General features: G+C 35.8%; 1 protein-coding gene across 1 annotated transcript in view; it reads right to left on the reverse strand.

The window, feature by feature from the left end:
- The window catches only part of LOC148956837 (putative inorganic phosphate cotransporter), a 64,661-nt gene that overhangs the window by 37,200 nt on the left and 2,173 nt on the right, over positions 1-25,288 (reverse strand). Inside the window, exons 2-4 of the mRNA XM_089096556.1 lie at positions 19,933-20,060; positions 3,818-4,015; positions 2,049-2,293 (exon numbers count right to left, since the gene is read on the reverse strand). Coding sequence (XP_088952682.1) covers positions 2,049-2,293; positions 3,818-4,015; positions 19,933-19,948 — 459 coding nt within the window. The 5' untranslated portion in view covers positions 19,949-20,060. The remainder of the gene's footprint in view (positions 1-2,048; positions 2,294-3,817; positions 4,016-19,932; positions 20,061-25,288) is intronic.

Consider the following 25,288-nt stretch of genomic DNA (forward strand, 5'->3'; position numbering starts at 1 on the left):
GAAGATAATGAGGCCTATATAAGAACAATAGTGTACATACTATCACTTTTTTGTTATTACACGTGGAAGCGAAAAGAAAAGCAGAAGGAAGATTATGATGTGATAAATCGTGTGGAAACAGAATGGAAAAGAATAAGGATTATGAAGTGTAAGAAAATTGAGGTCTAAAGTAGAAGGGAATAGTTTTTTTTTGTCTTGGAGGGCAAGGATGTGTTGTTAAAAAAAAATTAATAATAAAAAAGGAGAGTTGACATTATAGGGTTTAAGGGTTTAAGGTTTTATATTTGTATGATGTAGTTTTTTTCATTTTGAGGTAAGGATCAAGGTAGAAGATTAGAAAAGGGAGTTTTTAATTTTGGTTTTAAAAAAAAATAAAAGATGGAATATATATTTATGGAATAGTGTTAGAATTTTAGTTAAATATTTCGAATTTTTAATGAAGTGTTTGATTTTAAAGTTTGATTAGAATTTTTAGATTATAATAGTTAGCTTCAGGATTTGTTCAGTATTTTTAAGTTTATATATTAGGTAAGATTTAAACTTAATTGAATATTTAGATAGTATGGGGTTTATGATTGAATATAATTTTAGGGAATATATAAATAATATAGGGTTTTGTACGATTTAAAAAAATATTTATAGAGTTTGGATTTGAAGTATTTGAGACTTATATTACAGATTTTAGATTTGAGGTCTTGGATTTGAATTAGTGGAGTTTATTTTATGTATTGAGGGGGATACGATTCGTCTGGATTGTGAAATGTTTGATTTTCGGGAAATTTATTTGAAGATTGTTGTAGTTACCCAATAACGCAAGGCCCAGCGAAAGCAGAATATAATGAAATGTGATCTATTTGAAAAAAATGGGCTTTATGTTTGTTTTTCTGTTTTTTGTTTTTCGTTTATGTAGATGTAGTAAAAAGTGTTTTAAAGTGTTTTAAGAAAAGTGAAAGTATTTTAAAGTTAAAAAATATATATGTATTGTAAATTTGTATTTTAATATTATATGTTATAGGCCTAATGAATGCCGCCGTGGTTAACTAGAATGTGAATTTTGAAATTATTGTATCGTAAATTAATGGTTGGAGAGTCCTATGAATTGGAAAATTGATAAAAAAAAAAATAGGAAAAAGATAGAAAAAATTGATTAGGAAAAAAAATCAGGAATGAGAGGAATTAGAAAGGTAGAAAGTTATGCAATGCCAAGTAAGAGGTAAGGTAGATAGGTAGTAAAGTAAAGGAAATGGGAGTTAAACTGTGATGAATTAGATTACAATTAAGCAGGGAGTCTTAGAGTAAAAAAAACGAAAGAAATGAGATTGATTTTTCTTTTCAGGATAACGAGAGGAAAAAACAAAACCCGGTTGAATTCTGGCCATTGCTTGAGGCATCACCAACCCATCGTCGAAACGATAAAAAAAAAAATGCCTGAGGCCAGCACAGCCAAGCACGCTCCTGCTCCATCCCGATCTATTCAAACACCCTCCCAGAGAGTTCCCATTTTCTTTAAATGTTTCTTTATGACATCCTTCTACGCTAACCACGGATGACCCGCTCTCCGTTTAGCCCTAGACGGTTGACCGAAAAGGACAATCTTCGGTAATCTGTCATCCTTCATCCGTGCCCTAGAAAGTAAGGAGTGACATTTAAACTTAAAACGACCAGAAATTATTCCGTATATGAAAGGGACTGTGCCTTCCTCAACATGTCGCTCTTTATGCTGAAGTTTTTTATTACTTTAAAAAAGTTGAGTTGTAACGCAGAGTCAAACTTTAGCGTAAAGAGCGAGATACTGAGAAGGGGACAGTTCTTTCTTAAACGGAATAATTTCTCTCCGTTTTAATTTTTAATGTCGCTGCTTACTTTCAGTTGAAACAAACAGTTTTTTTTATTTGATTCGCACCAAGCATGAAACGCTTCTGCCCTGCTTGATGTCCGTTAATATGGTGTACACGATTCTTGAAAGTGGGCATCGGCTCAGGAGTGTTGTTATATTGGGCAATTTTTTGCCAGGCCCAAAAATGCAAGCTATAAAACATGGAACTTACCAGAGCAATACCCATCAAAACTCGAACAAATACAACATACTGCCATCCGAGATAAGCAGCAGGAGGCACTAGTACAGTCAAAATCGATGTTAAAAGCATTGAACCTGTAAGAAGGTACTTTGTACCAACGACTTCTGCTAGCCTACCACCAGGAATATTGGTCGTAACATATCCCCAAAGAAAGCTGGTACTAATTAAAGCCTGAATAGGCTGACTCCATACAAAAGGCCCATCTTCATTTTTACCTGCAATCAAGACAGAATAAGATATTATGATTATCACAGCCTTTTACACAAGACCTTGACAGCCACTATACAGTTAACTCTTTTATGTTTTTATCTTTATGTTGCATCTTTTATGTTTTCGAGCTACTCTCTTTGTTTGATCTATGTCACAATTGTCGTTTTGGCTAAACTCAATGAGCAGCTCTTTATTTCGTTGAAGCCAGTTTTCAAACTATTTTGTTATTCAAATATAATTGTTATTTAAACTCACATTTGGTATTTTTAATTTTGTGACCGCTTTTAAAGTCAAATAGGGTCTTCATAGACCCTATTTTTATGAGAGATTTCTTGTCAGGGTATGAGAGATTTGCTCGAAGACTGCAACTTGAAAACCGTGATAGTGATGCCCCAAAAATCTTTTGCTATTTCAAATCCCCATCCTATCCCTCAGAGAAATATTTTAAAGGGCGTTGATTTTTTTTCATTCAAGGAAAATAAAAGCATTTCTACATGAATATTGAATTTAACTTAAAAAACTGGGGTCTAGGGGGAGGTTTGGTAGCTACCCTTACATTTGAGAGAGTCTTGGTTCAAACGGTCCTCTGTAACAAAATGTAAGTAAAGGTCGATGACTGTTTGTAAAAAGAGAAATACCACATCGAAAAATATTTCACTTAGGCAACACAGTATTGCCACCTCTGGTCCAGTGAAAAAAAAAACAGGTTTTTAATTACAATATATGTATCAGCAGCAATTTTAATGATTTAAACAAAAAAAAATAATTATTTTTAACTTGCTCTTCAATAGTTATTATCAAATGCATTTTCCTTTATAATCTTGGAAGAAAAAGAGGCTAAGCTAAAAAAGATTTAAATTTTTTTTGATAATTTTTTTTTATTTTTTTAAGTAATAAATTCAGCACGAATAAGAACCCAAAGGCACGTTTGTAAATAACTTCATCGAAAGAGCAATCTTAAACTATAGATACGAAAAATTGAAATTTTAGTTTAAAGGGAACAATAATTGGTATTTAAAATGCTTGTAATTACCAACTGGCTTTATTTGCTGCATTGAAAAAACTTTTTTGGTAAAGTAATATCCAAATTTAGCATCAGTAGTGGAAGTTTGAGTGGGTAGCCCTTCTTATTTAGGGCAAGGATATTCGCTGAGAAGATCGATCATGAGCTCATTTAGTACCACAAGGGCCCTCTAAATCGATGACTCCCTAATGGCACATAAATTTCACAAAGAGATATGCCGACTGTAAATCGTAAACAAAATATTGTTCAAAAACAGTTGAAAAGGAAAAAAAATTATTAAAGTAAATCACTAAAATATCGAAAGAAATAAAAAAGAATCTATCGCGATTTTAAATCAAAATAATTATTTATGACAGCAGACACTCTTCATTTGTAGATATTTTAAGAAGAATATCCATGATTCCATTAAATTTGTCAGAATTAAAACCTCGACTCTACTAATCTTTTTGTTGTATTCTTTGCAATATTTCCACAATTTCTAAGGTCAAAAAATTATAAAGCCTACCAGTAAAGTTTTGGGATTGAACTTCACACCTTGCCTCTCCCGGTTTTTTCATGATATCCATGGTGGGTGCGTTATGGTTTATAGCTGTGTAATTGACCATCGCTACAATGGCAAGATTTATACTGTTCCTTACCAAAAATATGTTGATGTAACCAAGGAAGGCCATGAATGCCATAACGTATCTTGTCGGCAGGTAAGCTGAAAAAATACATCGTAAAAAAGAATTCACAAAAAACTGAGCATGACGGGTAATTCACTGAATGTGTTACTTACATTAAAACTATTTAATAAAGGGTGATTGTTAGAAAGCATGTTCAGTTTAACTGCTTAGCAGCTCTGCAAGCTTCTAGGGGCAATGGATTAAAACTTTCAATGCAGCAGTCGCATATCAGAATTATAAAAAAAAATCACATTCCGTTCGGCCACTGATGGAGATGCAACCTAGTCCAAATATCATCTTGTCTCTCACAAGTCTTGTCTGTTTTGAAGGGGGTTATCAAAACCAACTGCAATCCTTAAGCATATATTTTTTTTAAATACAGATTTATGCTGTCCTAGCAAAAAAAATGACCACAAGTACTCAGATTTACGTATCTTGTAGATTCATCCTAAATCTGACCAAACAGTTCATGGTAACGAATTGTAAGTAAGGAGCGACTCGGTTCAATAGCAACCAAAACTCTAAAAACAAATCTATTGAATATCTATTAAAATTTTGATTTCAATAGATACATCAAAAGAATCAACTTATTATGCTGATTCCAATTGTAGAATATATTAAATCTAGTGTTACCTATCAAAAGTTACGAGCCTGAAAAAATGTGCCTGATTTTTGAAATAGAGGAAGACCCAGTGGCGGATCCAGGGCGTGCGCCACCCCCTAACGCAGACTAAAGTAGCGTAATTTACTTAATTAACGCAAGTTTACGTGAATTAATCTTGCTCCTAACGCACGTTTATCGGATCAACCTATTTTGCGCCCCCCCCAAAAAAAAAATAAATAAATCCTTGTTCCGCCCCTGGGGAGACCCCCCATAAAATTCAATGAATCTTTATGAAAATCACACCATTAGATCTCGTGTATCACAGCACGCACCGTATTGTAGAAGTTTCAAGCTCCTATATATAAAAATGTGGATTTTGCTATTTTTGCCAGAAGAAAGATCGCAAATGCATGTTTATTTGTTTGTTTTTTCTCCATGGGTGATTTTATCAAAATAATGGTCCTATAAGATCGGTAGAAGGTGCTCTAGAACGAAAATTAGAAGTTTTAATGCCCTTTTTAACTTACCAAAAAGATTGGAGGGCAAACTGGTTTAGACCCCGGTGCCGCACCGATGAGGGAAGACCGGCGGCCGCGGGGCAAAAAACAGCACGCCGCGCCACGCCACCGGTAAGACGCCGGCAGTGCGCCGCCGGTAAGATGTGGGCGGCGCGCCGCCGGCGCGATCAATGTTGACCGCAAACATTAATGTTTTCATCAGTCTGTCTCAAATCACAGCTTCAATTTACAACAGATTCGAGCCTATTCATGAGTTCAAAAATTCACAAGTCGCTGGCTGGAAACCGGTCTTCTTCGTTATTCATCAAGAGAAGTAGAAATCTAGTAGAAACGAAATGGATGTGGCGTTTCAGAACCCTTGCATAATACGAGTAGTTGAAGTATTTATTAGCCATGTATTCTTAACATAAATAATTATCAAAATTAGTAGTTTTTTTCATCGAGCATTACTGCATATAAAACTTCCAATACCGTATCACAAAATTCGTCAGTTATCTGGGTAAAAACTTAGAATGTAACTTTGAACTTAGAAGCTTAATTTTTTCATAATACCCTTGGCCTGTATCTTTTTTGTCACATTTAAAACAGTCGAAATGGGCGAATTTGATATTGATTGTTTTTTTTTTTTGCTGTTTTGGATTCCTAAAAAGCCTTCTTGTATTAAAAACTGGTTTTTAATAACAATTCAAAAAAACGCATTTTAAAGTTTTTTTTGGCTTCTTTATAGAATATATGTCATGTAGGATAAGGCTGAACTACTGCGATTATATCTGTTTTGGCTGCTCTTTTGGATATTATTCATTTTTTCTTTTGGGGATTCATTCCAAAATATAAACTTATAAATACCAAATATCAGTCAAATTATAAACTGCATCTAAAAGGAGTAACTTTATCAAATTGAAAAATACATGATGAACACTTCACATGAGAACACTTCAATTACAATGACACAAAAAACACTTAATAAGAAAAATGAAGTGCCAGCTATTTTCTTAGGTAAAAAAGGAAAAGCTCATCCGTTTTAAGTGTAATTAAATGAAATAATATGCAGACTGAAGTAGCTCCAGGAAGATGTTGAAATTTTCATCCTAGTTCGTCACTTTTAATCCAAGCAAAATGTTAGGACGCTTAGTATCAGTTATTGAGTTTAAGCTTTGATTTCCAAATGCTCACAAGGATTACGGAATTTAAGAAAGTCGCAACAATAATTCACCAGTGGTCAAAATACTTAGACTCCTCTTTGATCCCCACCCAGGCTCAAAGTTTCTGCTATGGTCATTTCCATGGAAATCTCCAAAGAGTTTCTTTTTAAAATAGCTTTCAAGCGTAGTTAGGGGTATTTAGACTTTTTTGCTTTTCTTTAAAGCTTTGAAAAAAGTGTTTATAATACTCCAAATGTTACATTTGTGCATATTTTTGGTAGTCATTTGTGGGGTGATCGAATTTTCTAAACCACTGTAGATACGTAAAAATTTTGCAGCATCTAGTACCCTGAGGTCATAAGACTGTCCAAGACTCCTCCTTGAACCTCCCAAATTGAAAGCTTTTGTTATGACCTGGCCTTTTAATGTAACTTGGCCACTGGACCAAGGGCGCCATTGTTACTCGAGCGCAACGTTAGGTGGGGATGTCGATATCGCTTTCGTCACACCAATTCGTTTTAATGTGAATCGGCCTGGCACATATGAATGAATTTTTTGAAAGTAAACCCGTTTCATCAATAGGAAAAAAAAACAGATTGGACATATATGTCCCTTTCCCTTTGGACGATAAAACCATGCAAATGCTGTATCAAGTATAACTCACGAAAGTCTTGTTAATTTTGTCAACTTTTCAACTTTTTGACATCCCTGTTTTCAATAAAAAAAAAAAATCAAGGTACTATCAATTAAACATGATAACTCTCTATCCACCCCTCCCTTCTGGTTAAACTCTTGATAGGATACCGTCTCTGCTTTAAATAAAAAAAATAATTAACTTATTGGCACTCCTGATTTAAAAAAAAATCGAGGTATTATCATTTAAATAATTATGATAGCTCAATACCCCCCCCCCCCCTCTGTATACCACCTTGATAGGATGCCGTCTCTGCTTTAAATTAAAAAAAATTAACTTTTTGGGATCCCTACTTTCAATAAATAAAATTTAGAGCTATTATCATTTAAATATAATACCTCCCGGCCCCCCCCCCTCTGGATACCACCTTGAAAGGATACCGTCTCAGCTTTCATTAAAAAAATAATTTACTGAATAATTAACAAGGTCACTGTATGGTTCAAACAAACACGCAAAATAACGTTAAACAGCCTAGTGTTCTTTGAAAAAAAAAAATTGAGGATATGAGTAAAGGGGTACAAAGACAACAACAAAAATGTCGAAATTATTCAGATATACCTCAAATTATTGGAAAACTGAGTGATAGATTCGCCATGGCATTCCATAAGATCCAAAGAATCGAATTAAAAGGGAGCACACACAAGACTCAAATTAGGCCAGTACCATATGAGAAATTGCAAAATACCCAAGACAATAAACAAGTCCCAATGGGGGGCCTTGGGTCTATCAATATATATCAATGGTTTCCCAGAGAATTTGATATCATTTTCTTCTGTTTTCACTTTAAATGAAAAAAAAAAATTATCTTTTTGGCATCCATGCTTTAAATAAAAAAAATAAGGTATTATCATTTAAAGATTATAGCCCCCTATCCCCCTCCCCTACAGGCAATAATTTACAATTTATTTATGAATCATATTTTCGGGGTAACTTCCGGTTCAATCTTTAATTCCCCAACCTTGTACATAGCTTAGTCTATAGCTAAATTTTGTCTCAACCGAAGGCTGTTTTTTTTTGGGGGGGGGGGGGGTAAAAATTTTCAAGAAAGAAAATTGTATTTTGTATCAGTTGTTCAACAGGTGATTATTAAAAATTAAAAAAAATATTCTATAACAGAACAAAAATAAATATTAAATCTCGCACCTCAGCTGTAAAAATAGTATGTAGGCTATCAATTTCAAAATCCAAGAGAATGTTGACGATATCTTGTAGTGACTAGTTTATTCAAGTATATTTAACTTGAAAATAAAATTCTTGACTACGAATGATGTAAGAAATAGCGATTGGGAAACTGCATTTGAAATGATTTAAACTCATTTCATACATACGATACTTTTTTTTGTCAACATATTAAGAACTGTGTATATTGAAATATTTGCAATTGCATATAGCATCTGTCTGGTTTTTATGCAAAGTAACAAAAGAGACGAAAATTAATGAACAAGAGAGCAGTGAAGAATTATGGTATACAAAGTTGGCAGGGAAAGTCACTGGTGATAAATCCCTAGGGGTGGCACCGTGATTGCGTGATTTTCGGCGATTCGGGGAAACAATTTTTTTTTCGGGGTGACGCATAGATTTTCGGGGATATACCAGAAAACTTGGGAATAATGTAAGCTCTGCTTGATTTCTAATCAGGAAATTTAAAATACTAAATCACACGAGAAGCAAAAGCTCTGACTTTGCGGTTGACGCAATAAAGAATTGCCGTAAAAATAATTTAAAGTCGACCGAACGCCGCCGCCTCTGCCAGTGGCGGCGTGCCTGCGGTGCGCCGGCGGCGTTACGACACTTCGGCGGCGTTCGACCGGGCCTCTAGTCGGCTGCGTTCGGTCAATCTGCCGGCGCGGCGCCGGGGTCTAAACTGGTTCCTCTCCTACGCCCTTTTCCCCAAAGCTATCTGATCGAAATTTTCAGATAGCTAATTTGTTCAGTATAGTTGAAAGACCAAATGATTATGTTCTTAGGGGTAAAACGACAGCGAGGATGGAAATACCCTTCATATACGGAAAAATTTCTGTTCGTTTTGAGTTTCAATGTTGCTCCTTGCTTTCAGTTAAAAAATCTCTTTTTTTATTTTATTTTGAACACTAAGGTAGGTTGTACTTTTATTATATTCTTGTAAAAAGTAAATGTTTTTTACAGTATCCACATTCAAAATTTAATTAATATTCCCGTCATTGACATTGAAATTTATAGTAACAAAAAAAAAACCGGAAAAGAAAACAGAACCTAGAAGTATGCAAATCTTAAGTCGCTTTAGGCCAGCGTAAAAAAAATCAACATAAGCACCATTGATAAGGAAGTGTTACTACAGGAAATCACGTGTTCAGACTAACATTTTAATCAATTGATCCACTCAAATGGCATAGATAGAATCAAAATGAAAGAAGCGTGAACATATTAGCTTAAAACAAAGTACCCTATTCCAAATATATATAAAATCTACATACATGATATGATCTGTCGAAAAGAAATTCACCTATCGGTACGGCATATTTTCCCTCGGACTCCCCCCCCCCTAAAATTACCCTTGGAAAAATCCCCCACGCTCTCCCATAAAATTTTCCCTCGCTGAAAATTGCCCTAAAAATTCAACCTTTAACCAAAGAATCCTGGCCACCATTTCCTCCTGACCTATGGAATACCCACAGTTAATGCGCCCAGAGCCTCCCGCGAACTAACAATTCAGTGGACACTGGCAGTCCCGGATGCAACGTTCTATTACCTGCCTCAATTCAAACTTGTGGAAGTTCTTTGAAATCCTGAAACGAAAACAGGGCTACAAGAGTACTGTTGTGCCTCAGTTAGCCCCCGGACCCCCCCCCCTCCTCCTCAAAAAAACGTATGTAGACCATAATATTCAGGTTTCAAGGATTTGCCAAAAATAAGGCCCCAGGCCAGGGCTTGTTCAGGATTTTTGTTCCGGGGGGAGATTATTCTTTCGAAAGAAGGGGGGGGGGCTACAAATAAAACTTCAAAATGCATCAAACATTTGTTTATATGCATTTTGTCACGTTTTTAAGAGTTGGAAAAAACTTTTGAGGGGGGGAGGTTAATTTAAATTAAGAAAAAAATCTTAAAGTTACTTTAGACTGGCAAAACTTTTGAAGTGAGCCTAGTGGAGAAGTTTTCAATAGCAAGGAGCGAACCGGTATCAGGCAGCTATAATTATAGATACCAAACGAAGACCATAGAAAAAAAGGTATTTCAAACAAGAAAACCTGCTGATGTATCCCTAGTGAACGTGCTTTCCATGGCAAGGGGTGAACTGGCATGTTCCATGGCAAGAGGTGAACTGGTATTGTGTGATATCTTGTTGATACCAAACCAAGTCCCCAGGAAGTAATTACTGCTATTTCTTAGTTCCAGATTGTTTTCTTTGATCTTTATCATACAAGATATGATAAAGATCATTGATCATTCAATTGATCAATCCTTCAATCCTCCTGCTATGATCATTTAATTCGCAAAAACACGGACAAAAGAATTAAAAGAAATAAAATGTAGGAATAAATAGTAAAGGATATTCGAAATCCTATATTCGGCCTAGACTTTGGAACATAGGAAGAATATTCCAAAATTCTTTCTTTTCTTCATTATTTTATTTGGCCTACTTTCCGTTCTGATCCTCAATTTTCGCCAAGGCAGGGATTTTTCAGGGTTTTTTTTTCTAAAAGGAATTAACCAGGGAAAATTTCTTTGGAGCATTTCCTGTGGAAGGAATTTTCTACGGAGGAAAAGGGATTTTCCAAAGGTTGATTCCGGGAAGAAGGTAATGCACCTAAGACTATATTGTTAGACGGCGTGTTTTTTGCAATATTTTAATTATTTACCGTGAAATTGGTTTTCAAAAGCTCATGGGCGAAAGAAAACAGGAAAGCACTTGGAAAGGAAGCAACTAGGAAAGCAACAGGAAAGCAATGGGTTTCGTTTGCACTAGTCCAAAATGCAACTAAGCCCATTCGTGTCTCTGTATTGGTAAGAATCTATAGTTGTATATAGCCTATGTAATTAAGCTAAATATTAATGGCCTTTTTTGTAACAACAGCCTGTAGGAGAGCGGAAGACTCAAGTTTAAAAGTCATGTTAATTTAGAACCTGTTTCTCGCTTTTTTTTTCTCTCGCTTCCTCTTAAAAATGTGTCGCTATTTTCAGATACAATCTCGCTTAAAAGGACATCCGCACTTAGTTCTTACAAGAACTAATGCGTTATGTCAGAAAGGATTAATTAATTCTCAGATAGAATCAAACTTCTTATATACTGACAAGAACGTTTTAGCTGACTGGAACAAAGTTAAATAACCAGAACGACCAGAACCCTGACCGATGAACTGTATTTTTGGCATGTTTTTGAGTTTTTGGCATATTCTTTGAGTGCTACTCCGACTCCCAACTGCTCCTTAAAAATTTGGATCGGATAACCGAAAATAAATTGCTTGATGTTTTTTTTTTCTGAGTTTGAAATAAGAATATGCTACAATGGACCAAAAGTGTCTTCGAAATACAAATAAATAATCAAAGAAAAGAAATTACATTTGTTAGAATTATCAGTCATGAAGATATCTAAAAAAAATATAAACCCTATTAATGCCTCTCAGTTCGTTCAATCAGAGTTCCTAAAGATTGAGCGATTATGTTGGGTACTTATGTATTATGCCAAACACACTCAAGAAGTGAAGAAAGGTTAATCATTATGAAATATACAAAAACATGATGAAAACGTAATACTTTAGTTTATATAATAATATAATTTGGGCTATATATTTGCCCATTTAGGGGTGGGTCTTTGTGGCTGTGAAACAAGTTTTCATATATCGTACATTCAAAAACTGCGTTCGGCTGTTCTCAATTCTCGACTGTGTTTGGTACAATACATAAGTACCTTGTGATGCTTGGATGGCCAAATATAATGTGTAAAAACCAAAGACTCAATTGGAGGGTTGTACAACTTGTAAGCGCTTATTTCCGAACAATCGAGTTAATCTCTTTTTAACGGTTGCCATTAGTGTAAGCTAAATGACGACAAGCTGAGTACCTGAAGTAGACCCCGAAGCCGCGCGGAAGTCGGCGGCGCACCGCCGAAAAAAAAAAACGGTGGCGTACCGCCGAGCTTGCATCAGCGCGCTGACGCCGCCGCTGATTCTATCGGTGGCGGCGTCACTAATACGCTGCCGTTTTTTTTGTTTTTTTTTCTCGCTTTTTTGCTTATCGATATCGACCTTCGGGCTTCAACCGTCATTCCAGCTAATCTGTTTCTTAAAGATAAATACTGTCATCTTGGGCTCGCCATGTATATCGGTTCGTAGGAAGGAGAAGAAGAAATTTTTCTTGAAACAAAAATTCTACCTTCCACTTTAAAATTTTGTTCATTTTTCTTTCTGATTTTTTCGGATGAAAAGAGGTAGATAAAAGAGCATTAGGCAATTCAGGATGTTATCATAGGCAGCGCAATCGAGCCGCCTAAGTAAAGAACAATGTTGGCACAATGTATTATTTTTTTTTCCCATACCAGGGCAATTAGTATCGAAGGAGTTGTCGTAGAAACTTCGAAAAGGGCTCATTCGATTGGAAATTGGAATAGCTAGTGCCCTTTTTAATAGTCCAAATTGATTGGAAGGCAGCTAACACCCCTTCCACACCCACCATTTTCCCAAACACATCCAATCAAAATTTTAAGATAGCCATTTTGTTCAGAGTAACTGATTTCCAAAGAGAAAATATATTTTTTGAGGAGGTTACTCCCCCAAAACCCTTAGGGCAAGGTTTTTGTAGTTATGCCCTGGGGGGTATATAAGAACGATGTTGGAACAATGTATTATTTATTATTTTTTCCTTTAGACCAGGGCACTTCATATCGAAGAAGCTGTCGTAGAAACTTCAAAAAGGGCTCATTTAATCAGATATTGGAGTAGATTTTGCCCATATTAATATTCTAAAGTGATTGGAAGACAACTAACACCCCATTCGTCCCCACCAATTACGCAGATAGAACCAAAAAAAAATTTGAGATAGCCCATTTGTTTAAAGGAGTGGAAAATTCTGGAAATTAGGTCTTAGAGGATGACAAACACCCTCACATCCCTTAGGGTAAGGGTTTTAATTTATGCCCTGGGGGCATATACGGTGTTTATAGAAAGCGTTGCCGTAGAAACTCAAAAAGGGATCATTCGGTTGGAAATTGAAAAGCCTAGTGCCCTTTTTAATAATCGAAAGTGATTGGAAGGCTTGACATTTTTTTAGTAGAGATCGATGTGGGTATAATGTATCATTTTGTTGTTGTTGTTGTTGTTTAGACCAGGGCACTTCGTATCGAAAGAGTTGTCGGAAGAACTTCGAAAAGGGCTCCTTAGATTGAAAATAGAAAGGGCTGATGTCCTTCTTAATAGTCGAAAGTTATTGGAGGGAAACTAATCCCCCTCCCACGCCCTATGTTCAAACTTTTGGGGTTTCTTCTGCTCTTAAAATTTGACCAAATCAAAATAGCGTAAGTGTATCCAAGCTATCAAAGAAAGTAAACAATTTTTTTTGCGATTGTTATCAAGTTTTCCATTTCAGGTCAACTAGAGGAGGTATGAAACTAAATTAAACACTACTATTTGTGTCCAGATTTTTAAAAGGGTCTATGTTTTTAAATTTTGGTGAAATTTTTTTTCCGGCATACAAATAGCAGGCCAAACTATAAATTCTTAAAAAAACGAAAAGATTTAAAGTATTATTTTCTTTTTCCCTGTAAAGACTATGTCAATATAAAACGAACAAAAATTAGTTAAAAAACTGTTTCCGCAAAGTAAGTTTTTCAAAGAAAAGTAAAGAACTCCATTAAACAAAAAATGAGCAAAATTAAAATAAAACAATCTACCAGGCGTGAAACTACCACAAATCAGCATCGATAAATAAACGAAACCCAAAACGAACATAAATTACAATAAATAACCGTGTCAAACTCAAAACGAGCGGAAATTAACATAAGTTGGGCTCAAAACCCCTATGCCTTCCGAAGGCCAGAACATAATTTGTACTTTATAGAAAAAATACAAATGAATATGCATTGTCAGTTCCATACAGATATACGGATATTTAGTAATCAAAATATTAATATTATTTGATTTATTGAAGTTATAAAAGTAAAAACATTTATATTTTTTCAGTAAAGTGAAAATCATGTTCTGGCCTTGGGAAGGCATAGGGGTTTTGAGCCCAACTCATGTTAATTTCTGCTTGTTTCGAGTTTGACTCGGTTATTTATTGTAATTTCTGGTCGTTTTGGGTTTCATGTATTTATCGATACTGATTTGTGGTAGTTTCCCGCTTGGTAGATTATCTAGAGCTAGTATAGAAATATATCTATAGAAATGAATTACATTTTATTGCACAGTTAGCAGAGCACACTGAAGTTAAAGTAGCCTTAAACTTTTACTTGAAACGTTATAACTTTACCACTTCTTTCAGAAAAGAATTTTGGAGGGTTATTCCGTGTTGATAAGAAAAGAGGGTAAAGGTGCAGTTTAGTTCCTCTTGTAGTGTAGGGCACAGGAGCCCTATGGTAAAGATGCAGGTTTGTTCTCCCTTATAAAAACAACTTATTTCAGCAGATACAAAGAAAAAGCATATTTGCGGCATTCTGTGGGACCCCAAGGTCCAACGGTAGCATCAAACCCCGCGAGTGGCAGTCTACGCCTATCAAGTTAAGGCTGTACCAGCCACTAATACCCCAGCTCAACGGCGTTTAAGCACTACAGGACTAATAGTGACTGCAAAAAGATCAATGGCTCCAGGCAGAGTGAACAAACTGACTTTTGTTACATAGATTGTAACTGAAGTGATGTAACCGCTTATTTAAACTTGTTAGTGTTGTTAAGCCATGGTATCTGATTTGTATACAGTGTTTTTTTGATGTTGTTATTTGTTTTGTTTTTTCATTTTCTTTTCGTATGTATTTGATGAACAGGAGATGTTTGAACTTCAAACTTTCAAAGTTATACACACATTAGCCGAAATCATTAACAAGAAGGATATGACTAAACACGGGATTTTATAGGAACAATGCGATGTTAAACATAAACACAACAAGTAAGTCATATTGTTCCTGTATGTTTTTAGCCAACCATTTAAAAATCCTTACTAAAATCGAGGTTGAACGTCCTTGGTGAAGTGGAATTTTTATTATTATTTTTAATCAGAAAAATTGGCGCACCGTGGCACGCCGCTTGTCTAAAATAGGCGGCGCGGCACCAAAAAAATTTTAGCACACCTGGCGGTGCGCCGCCGCCGATACTAAATCACACATTCGCCGCCGTCATTTCGGCGTGGCGCGGCTTCGGGGACTAACCTGAAGGCTTGTCCTTCAAAATTTTGACATCGAATATAAGTTTTATATTGTTTCTTTGTTGTTATTTTTGGACGGAGTGTTCAGGCACACATAATAGATCTTTGAAAGTTCTTGGAAATGGCTCCTAGATTTGACATCCACATTTCCTACAAAACGTCAAGGGGTTCATTCATCAGTTTTCTCGTCGGTCCACTGCCTAACGAAAATGTTTCTGGGATCATGCCTTATAACACTCATGTCTTACCGATTTACATTTTTAAGAGATAATTTCCCAGCTTAAGAATGAAAATTCCTAAAAGTTCTTGAATGACAAGTTGTGGTTTAAATATTACCAGAGTCACGAATGTGCGCAGGGGGGGGGCATGGGTCACGCCCTATCCCTCCCAAGAAATCTTGAATTTCCAGAGTGTTTGGACAGTTCGTATTCATATTATCAATTTTGTTTCATTACTATTGCAAACTTAGGAAAAAATTTTTTTATGTACATGCATGGAATAGCTTTTAATTCACGAAGTACATATTTAAAGCATTCTTGTTTAGGGGGGGGGGGGAATTGTCAAAAACTGAAAATATTTAAATTATTTCATAATTATATAAATGAAATGAGAAAAATACGAAAAACATACATATTTTCAAGGGTGTAGACCCTTCTAAGTACATCCCTGAAAGTACGTCCCTGGAGTTAAGATTTCGGTACTTGTTTAGTATCCAGGCAACACGCGAAAAGTGAAGTTTGGTTCATGCTAATGAAATAAAACAAAGTATGATAAAAATATAATAGTTTAGAATAAAATTTGGGTAATATATTTTCACATTAGGGGGAGGGGGGGTAAAGAATAGCATATATTACAATTCCTCTCCCAGTAGAAGTTTCTCGATAAGTAATGAAAAGGTTGGCAGAATTTGAATCCTGCTGTGACCGGATGAGGCTTCTTGTACTGAAAGACTCGCAAAATCTTTAAGTTGCTATCAGGATTATTATGCTTGGATTGGATATTCTTAATTTTTAATTATACCATTTTGATGTTAAAATCAATACATTTAACTTACATAGCAGTTTATAAGAAAAAGAACGTGAATTATAACTGCCATGATATGGAAAATTTGTATTTGTTTTGCTACAAGCAAACATGACCTAGATCCGATACTACTTTGTGGGGTGGTAAGGAGGAACTTAGCCACCCATCTAAAATAACGATAAGACAGTTATTGAAAAAATATAGTTTTCATATTTTTGGATATCAGCTGAGATTTTGTGTAAGTAAATAATATGTGCACCAGTGAATAATGTGCATTGCTAAAACAAAAACAAGATCCTCATGATGTATCTAATGAATTATCCATACCATGTGGGGTTCAGGGCGTTGTCCATGACTCATGAGTTGATTAACAAATAAAGGTAAAATTATTCATGATCAACCATGCGGATTGAGAAGGCCTTAGCAAGAGGGGTTTTAAATAAGAATCATTAACACATGATGTATTTTAAGATGCGGTTTCTAGCGAATTGTCTTACAGTTTATTATACTTTCCATAGAACTAATCATTTTCGATCTCTTAACTGAGCAGTGAAATAAATTCTTAGGCGTGTACCAGCTACAATCCATAACCTTCAATGATCAAAGGATTGTTAAACCGAAAAATTCAGATTTTCTCTCTTTTATTTTCAAAAGCATTACCCCAACTTTCAACTCTAAAGGCCCAGATTTTCAATAGAAAGCAATAATTTTTTTTGGTGTATTAGCCAGTACACACTCTCAGTTGAAATCTACATTGTAAGTATATTTTTATTAAATATTTAGAGATGGTATTTTGGTCGGGTTAGTTTAGGTCACAGTAGACAGAATATACCAGTAAGCTTATCGCAGATCATTTCTGGTCTTCGTGAACAAAAAGCTCCTCCCGCTTATTTCTGCCTTAGCTTGTTTAGCCTGTTTCTGCATTAGCTTTATTTCCGTTTGTTTCAATACACTTTGATGGAAATGGTCGGAAATAGACTAACCTGTATAGCATGTCTAACATGTTTATATCTGCCAAAACTTTCTCCGGAGCACTCGCACCCCGGTCCGGGTTTTTATAATGGTTGAGAAAGAGAATGATCATACTGGATAATATATGAACTGTGGTTTAGGTATTGAATATTGCGTGCTTTACGATTCCCTTACCATAATTCTTTGTTGTAGTTTCCATAATTTGTTACTAAAGTATGGTATTTTCATCATATTTTGGTGTATTTCATTATGATTAACTTAACGTCACCTCTCGAGTGTGTACTGGCTAATTCATAAGTACCTTTTTTTAATATGTCGTTAGTCGTACTCATACCTACAGGGGTGTAGCTCCAGCATTTTTATTGAGGGGGCAAACAAGTTCCACATCCAGAGAGTCGAGTAGCATGGGCTATATAATAGTTTTTTTAAATTTATGGGAGGGGGGGTCCAACTGCCCCCCGTCCCACCCCCAATCGACGCCAGTGCATACCCATGACCAAGAATATGAACTTCAGTTATAGCAAAAGTAAAAATAACAGTAGGTTCCTCTTGACAATTTCTAGGATATTTGTATGACACAGCAAGTTATTTTGTTATTTTTTCTCATAGAAGGACTTGTTTCACCTTTCATCAATTTCCTGTGCCTGGTCCATTCGCAGGGAGGGGGCTAAATAGTTGTGGTTTTGCTATAAATTCCATTCAGATTTCTTATATTAATGTTTTCACTATTTTTAATCTCGCTCTTCATCGTTATTCAAATTTGTCCCCCCCCTTTTCTCGCATTATAAGGAATCTCAAAAGTTGGTACAGTAGGTTTAAAGCCGGTTGCGTTAGAGTTGGTACATCATCTGAAAAACAAATTCTTAAGAAACTGAAGTTCTAGTGCTGAATTTGCAAAATGACGATCACCTGCTTCTGAGGCTCCTCATGAGTCAAAAGAAGACAGTAAGCAGTGAAGGAAATGATTTCGTATTTAAAAATGAAATAACAACACAGCCATTAAGAGGGGCAATCGTATTATTCCTTAAAAGTGTATGACAGAAGGAAAGCCATTTTTTAGCTCTATCATTTTAGAACCTAACTAGTCGTTTTTGATTAGTTAAATAAAAAAAAAAAGTTTTTCAAAATGAAAGTAAGGAGCGACATTAAAACTTAAAACGAACAGAAATTATTCCGTATTTGAAATGGGCTGTCCCCTCCTCAACACCCCGCTCTTTACGCTAAAGTTATTTATTGTTTTAAAAAGTAGAGCTGTGAGAAAAGTCAAACTTTACCGTAAAGAGTGGGGCGTTGAGAAGGGGACAGCCCCTTTCATATACGGAATAACTTATGTTCGTTTTAAGCATTAATGTCGCTCCTTAGCCTACTTTCAGTTAAAAAAAAAACTTGTCTTTTTTATTTAATTTTTGAACATCTTTGAATTAATACAGGTTTTGATTTTGGCTCACCATACACGAATAATTAAAACGAAATTTGTATTTTTTTTTCTTCTTTTTTTTGGTTAAATGGCTTTCTCGAAAGTTGTTTAATTTTATTTACGAACGTTTTTATTAGTAATAAATATACGTAATTTACGAATTAACGTACGTAATGAACTTCTATATTCGTATATTTTTATTACGTATATTAGGGGGTTCGCCCCCTATAATCAATACCTCGCTCTTTACGGTAAAGTTCAAATTTTTTCCCAATTCTTTAAGAATGAACCCTAAATTACAAAGGCCGTTAATTAGAATAAATAGCTCTTATGAATATACTAAAAAAACTTTAGCTTAAAGAGCGAGGTATTGACTAGGGGGCAAACCAAATCCTATTCGTGATAATTTTCTGTTCGTTTAAAACTTTGATGTTGCTCCTTACTTTCAGTTGAAAAACTTGTTTTTCTTATATTTCTGATCGTTTTTTAAATAATGCTGGGGAATCCGGCACCCTTTTCATAGTAATGTCCCATGAAAAATTCCTCCATGGAAAGATTCTCCCACTTAACGCCCGGCCCCCCCCCCCACTACCACAAAAAATCCCTCCTAAAAAAGTCTGTAAACTTCCCAATACCCAAACTATATGTAAATATTGGGCAAAGTTCATAACTTTCAGAACTTCCCCCGGGAACTGTGGGGGACTACGTCATCCTCAAAGACAAAGTTATTATTTTTTTCGACCATGCTGAACATAATGGCTACCTCAAAATTTTGATCGGGTGACTTTGGGAAACAAAAATGAGCGCGGGAGGGGTTCTAGTTGCCTTCTATTTTTTGGTCACTTAAAAGGGCACTAGAACTTTTAATTTCCGTTCAAATGAGCCCTCTCGTGAAATTCTAGGACCACTGGGTTGATAAGATCACCCCTGGAAAAAAAAACAAACAAATAAACACGCATATATGATATTTCTTCTGGCAAAAAACACAAAATTCCACATTTTTGCAGATAGGAGATTGAAACCTCTATATTGGGGTTATCTAATACGTTGAATCTTATGGTATGATGTTCATTAAGGTTCTATGACTTGTAGGGGGTGGTGTTTCCCCCTTTTTTTGAAAATAAGGCAGATTTTCTCAGGTGTGCAACTTTTGATGGGTATAACTAAACTTCATGAAACTTGTCTGTGGGTTTCAGCGCTTTTGAGACTTGCAAAAACCAAAAATAAAACTAGCAATTAAATTCGAATATAACTTACTTGTTTTAAGTTCCATTTTTCTTTTATATTGTCACTAAGAAAAGGTAGTTGTTTGTCCACAGAAGTTTATCTCCTTGCTTACAATTAATACAGATGAGAAGAGGGCAAAGCTACCAAGAAACAAAATCCTAAAAAGTTGAAAAATAAAGTTTAAAAAAGATTTGAAACAGCTAAATTTGTATAAATAACATATCATAATTAATGTAAAACTATAAGGCGAAAGACTAATGGACTACGAAGGAGACGAGACGATTTGTGTTTCTAGGCAAAATGAGGGAGCTAAGAATAAGTTTAGGGGGCCAAGGATTCATATTACTCTTATTTTCATTCTATTTAGGGATATTGCTCCCTCGAAAACAAGAGGCTTGGAATGCAACACCTCTGACTTCTTTTCCGAATGGTATAAATGCTAGAGTTGGCTGATCCACAAGTTTTTGTAAGAAACAATCACCTTTAAATGTCTGAGGGTCCTCAACGATTTGTTTTCAATAGACATGGTGGCGTAAATACAAATAAAAACTTGACAGATTAAACATTACTCAACCCCGACTGGGTTTGAGGAGGGGGGCTACGCTTTTCCCGTCATCACTGGCTTCTGGATTTATGTTTCTATTCCTTCGTGTATTGCAATTTAATTTCTTACATATTTTGCATTTTCAGGAACTAAACTACTCCTTCATCCACCTAGATCAAATAAATTCTAGCCTGTGGGGCTAAATCATGTAGAAAAAATGCTGACAAAACTCTTTCAATATAGATAGGGATTGAACTATTAAATCACTAAATAAAAAAAAATTAACTGAAAGTAAGGAGCCCCATTAAAACGAACAGAAATTATTCCGTATATGAAAGGGGCTGTCCCTCCTCAACGCCCTGCTCTTTACGCTGAAGTTCTTTATTACTTTAAAAAGTAGAATCATGGCAAAAAGACAAACTTTATCGTAAAGAGCGGGGCGTTGAGGGACAGCCCCTTTCATATGCGGTATAATTTCTGCTCGTTTTAAATTTTAATGTCACTCCTTATTTTCAGCTAAAAAAAATTATTTTTCTTATTTAATTACTGAAAATTTGTCAACTAACATAGGTTCAAATCTTGCTCACGGTACATGAAAAATTAAAACAAAATTTGCATATTAATTTTGGCATAGGTTCCCCCCGTTTAAAATTTCATTTGAAAAGTTCACTGATTCTATGCTGTGTAATCATGGGCGTAGGGAAGGGGGGGGGGCAGAGGGGGGCAGCTGCCACCCCCCTATAACTTCAAATTTACGATAGATATTAGGGAGAACTTTTCGTATGTTGGAATTTTTTGTTGGATGTTACCTGGTAGATGGTTAAAATAGCTGGAAATAAACAGAAATTTCCAAATATCGTTTGCGATATCAACATTTACGTTTCGATCTTCAATATTGATTTTCGGTCCGATACATATATATATAGGAGACTGGCCCACGATCGGCTGATTTTGACTTGTTTAATTCTCAATGAATTGATTCAAGCGATAAGACGTTGCTAACCATGTCAAAGCAAAAGTAACTCATTCAATACCATCCTTGAAAAAAACAATTAGAAATACGCCGCCATTTTTCCTCCTGGATGCTTCTCTATCCAAGTGGTCAAGAGTGCCAAACCTGGGCCATCCCGGTACTGGTTCAGTCGTCTCTGCCTTATGTTTGGCCACCTGACAAAAGAAAAAGGAAAGTAACCAGGGGAACATTAAAGCTTTTTTTTAGGCTATAAAATTAAGATAGAATTTGGTCAGGATAAAAAACTACAAAATGAATTTCATTAAGGTTTAAAAAAAAATAAAGAGTATTAATTTCAAATTATACATTGACTGATCAACACCAAAAGTAAGCCGCTCCGCTAATCTTGGTGTTCTACCTTTCAGTGGTGGAAGTTTTATTTCAACTTCTGTCTTTAAGACACTATTCATCTCGTCAGTTAGTGCAAAGTCTCTTGCTCCAGTCTTCTTCCAAAAGAGGACCTTAAGTTCTTCAGTTGCTACTTTTGAGAATGATAACATTGTGAACAGAATTCCCTTTCTTGCTCTTCAGCTCAATCAGAATGTAATCAACAGCCTTGACTTACTCAGTGTCAAATTAGAATTTGCTGGTAGGGGGCTTGTCTTCAATGTCTATGCTGGGGTCTGAAGAGTTGTTGTATACAGGATCATCTACATCAGAATTGTCACTCTAACTGTAACTCTTGTTGCCAGAGACACGCCTTTTGCTTTTTAGTCTTTTCACTTGTCTGACTTTCTTCTGTTCCAGGACTTGGGCTTTTTGGCAAATACAGCTCATATCCTAGCAGTAATGCATTCTTTCATAGGGTTGTCAGTGAGCACTTCTGTGTTTTTCATATTTTTTTCCTGTTGATTTTTTGGGTTTGACTTGATTGATAAAATTCTGCAAGTAAAGCAAAGAATGAGAGGCAGTAATCCAGCCAGAAGTGTTTTCTGAGCTGATCATGATGGTTCCTGGTAAAGCTCCTCTGAGTAAAATTTCCGGACACTATTTTTGTGGGGAAATAAGTAGAGGAGGGACTGGGTTCCCAGCACATTAAAACCAGCACAAATCGTGGTCAACTGACCTCTTTCCGCTGACGTGACCTTCCCAACTTACTTCTGGCCTCGCTGTGCAATGATTTTACCAGGCTTGTGGATTTTTTCAGACCTGATTCGTCAAAACTTCCAATGTCTTGTGGTCTGAACATGTGTTTATATAGGCCTCAATCCAGGTTGTTAAAGAAAGCTCCTACACTGTGACAGTTGAAAGCAGTTGTCCGTCATAGGCTTGCATTTATTGGAGTTTCTACTGATAGAGTTTTAAGTCAATTCACAAAACCACGGTACCAATTTTCATCTGTAATTCCTCCACTGTTTCCACTACCTTTGCAGTTCCATTATCCGGTACTTTTATGCTCTTAATAATGGCGTAAGTGTATGCAAATTTACACACTTCTAGGGGAATACAGTCGAAAGCATATAAGCTATCGTTTTCAAGTAAGTTTTTAGTCTTTTTGCTTGTTCCTCTGTAAATATTGATCATGTAACAGGGTGTAAGGAAATTCAGGTCCAGACTCTTTAGAGGGATATTCAGCTTCCCAACTTTTTTTTTATGTAGTCTTGAAGGGTTCCTCTAGGGACACCCATGGTACTTCTAGAGAATCCAACTGACTTCTTGTAGAATAAGACAGAAAAGAACTGCTATTTTATTTTCTTCTGGATCACAGCCACCTTTCTTTGTTTTCTCTTCTATTTTACTTTTAATCATTTTATCTTGAATGAAATTTAACAGAAAAAAAAGAACTTCAGTTCACCTACTGTTCTGACAGGATTAAACAACGACAGAAATAACACAGTTTTGGGTATTAAGCTTGCCTTCAACCCTTAGATATGCTGTTTACACAGCTTTTACAAGCATAGCCCACTTTTGGACACCATGGTATGGCATGCCGAATTTACCCTGAGTATTGTGGCCGAACATGGGAGTTCACTATCCCACAGGATGAAAAAATACTAACAGCAAACTGGTGAAGATGGCACGTCTCGGAAGCTGCCAAAAACAGGCAAATAATAGGAGAATACAATGTGAGTTGACAACGCGAGATTTCTAGTATTTGTAATTAGGCATAGGCTTTCAGACAAAATTGAACAAAATTTCAGAGTTAATCACCATAAAACCTGATTCAATCTGAAGGTTTTGGTAAAAGTATTAATTAAGGTCAGACTTTAAAAAAAAAAATACACTGCAATCTGTCAGAGCGTTTATAATCCACCAGAAGCCCCATAGGTTTTTGTATTGAAACTATTTACTTTGGCTAGACATGGGCCGGTCTCCCCTATACCAATTTTAATATTTAATTTTGCCTAACTGTAAACTTTTGAGTTGAATTCTTAGAAGAAGCTGTAATCTAACCATAATGTGATTTGTGTCAAATCGCTTTTGTGGTGTTTACGTTTTCTGGAAATTGGAAGTAGGATTGTGGGTCTCTTATGTTATACTGTTGCAGGAAAAGTAGAACATGGAAAATGTTAAAGGCCGAGTTTTAGTGAAATATAGAATGACTAGTTTCTAAAGACCTATATTCAAAGGACCTCGGGAAGTAATAGTAAGATCCCTCCCCCCTACATCACGGAAGCGGCTGCCCCCCCCCCCTACACAAGATGCTGCCTATGCCCATGTGTGTAATATCAGTTAGGTGAACAAAAAAGCTTCATTGGCAACACGGAAAAGGCTAGCAAAATAATGTTTCTCAAAACTGAAATCATAAATATATAAAATTGTATTTCTTTGCTGTAAAGAAATCCGGCTGCCCCTCCATGGAAAATTCCTTCACCTCACGGTAAATCCCTCCATGCAAAGTCCTGCCCGCATAAAATACCCCCATGCCCCACCAGGAAAACTCCATTCTAGCTGGAAATTAGAATCCCCCCCGCTCCCTAGTAGAAAGGTGCTCCCGCAGAAAATTTCCTCTGGAAAATTTATCCTGTGGAATATTCTCCCCCATGAAGAATTTCTCCCTTGGAAAATCCTCCTGCTTATGGAAAGATAATCTAGAAAATTTCAACCCGGTAAATAATTCCCCCGTAAAGTCCCCTTAATATCTCTGCATGTAAAATGAGTCGGCAAATAGAAAGTAAGATAAATAATAAAAAAAAGTTCGTATAGGATTCCTGTAAAATTTCCCAAGTGCAAAATTTACCTTCGAAAGTTTACCTCCCGAGAATTTCCCTCCCCAAAGAAAATTATCCCCGTAGAAAATACCCCCCCCCACCTCCCCGAAAACATGGCTGTGTAAAAATACTATCCGTGAACAATCGGCAAATTTCATTATTTAAAACCTTTCCCCAGGGGCTGTGGGGGTTTTGTTACTTTCAAAGACATAGCTACTGGGCTTTTCAACTATGCTGAACAAAATGATCATCTTAGAAATTTCATCAGATGACATTTAGGAGAAAGGTGGCACCAGAAATTTTAGTTTCCGTTCGAACGATCCATTTCTCGATATTCTAGGACCAATGGTTCTATGCAATCACCCCTGGGGAAAACAAACAAAAAAAAACAGAAAAAATACATAAAACACGCATCTGTGATCATTCTTCTGGAAAAACATTACAAAATTCCACATTTTTGTAGATGGGAGCTTGAATATCTACAATAGGGTTCTCGGAAGCGATGAATCTGATCGAGTGATTTTCATTAAGATTCCTTGACTTTTAAGGGGAGTTCCCCCTTTTTTCGAAAATCAGGCAGATTTTCTCAGGCTCGTAGCTTTTGATGGATAACACTAAACTTAATTAATCTTATATATTTGGAATCAACATAATAAGCCGATTTTTTTTTATATATCT

Source organism: Artemia sp. Qi Xiang Cuo, chromosome 1 (genome assembly GCF_049724085.1).
Source record: "Artemia sp. Qi Xiang Cuo chromosome 1, ASM4972408v1, whole genome shotgun sequence".
Taxonomy (NCBI): Eukaryota; Metazoa; Arthropoda; class Branchiopoda; order Anostraca; family Artemiidae; genus Artemia; species Artemia sp. Qi Xiang Cuo.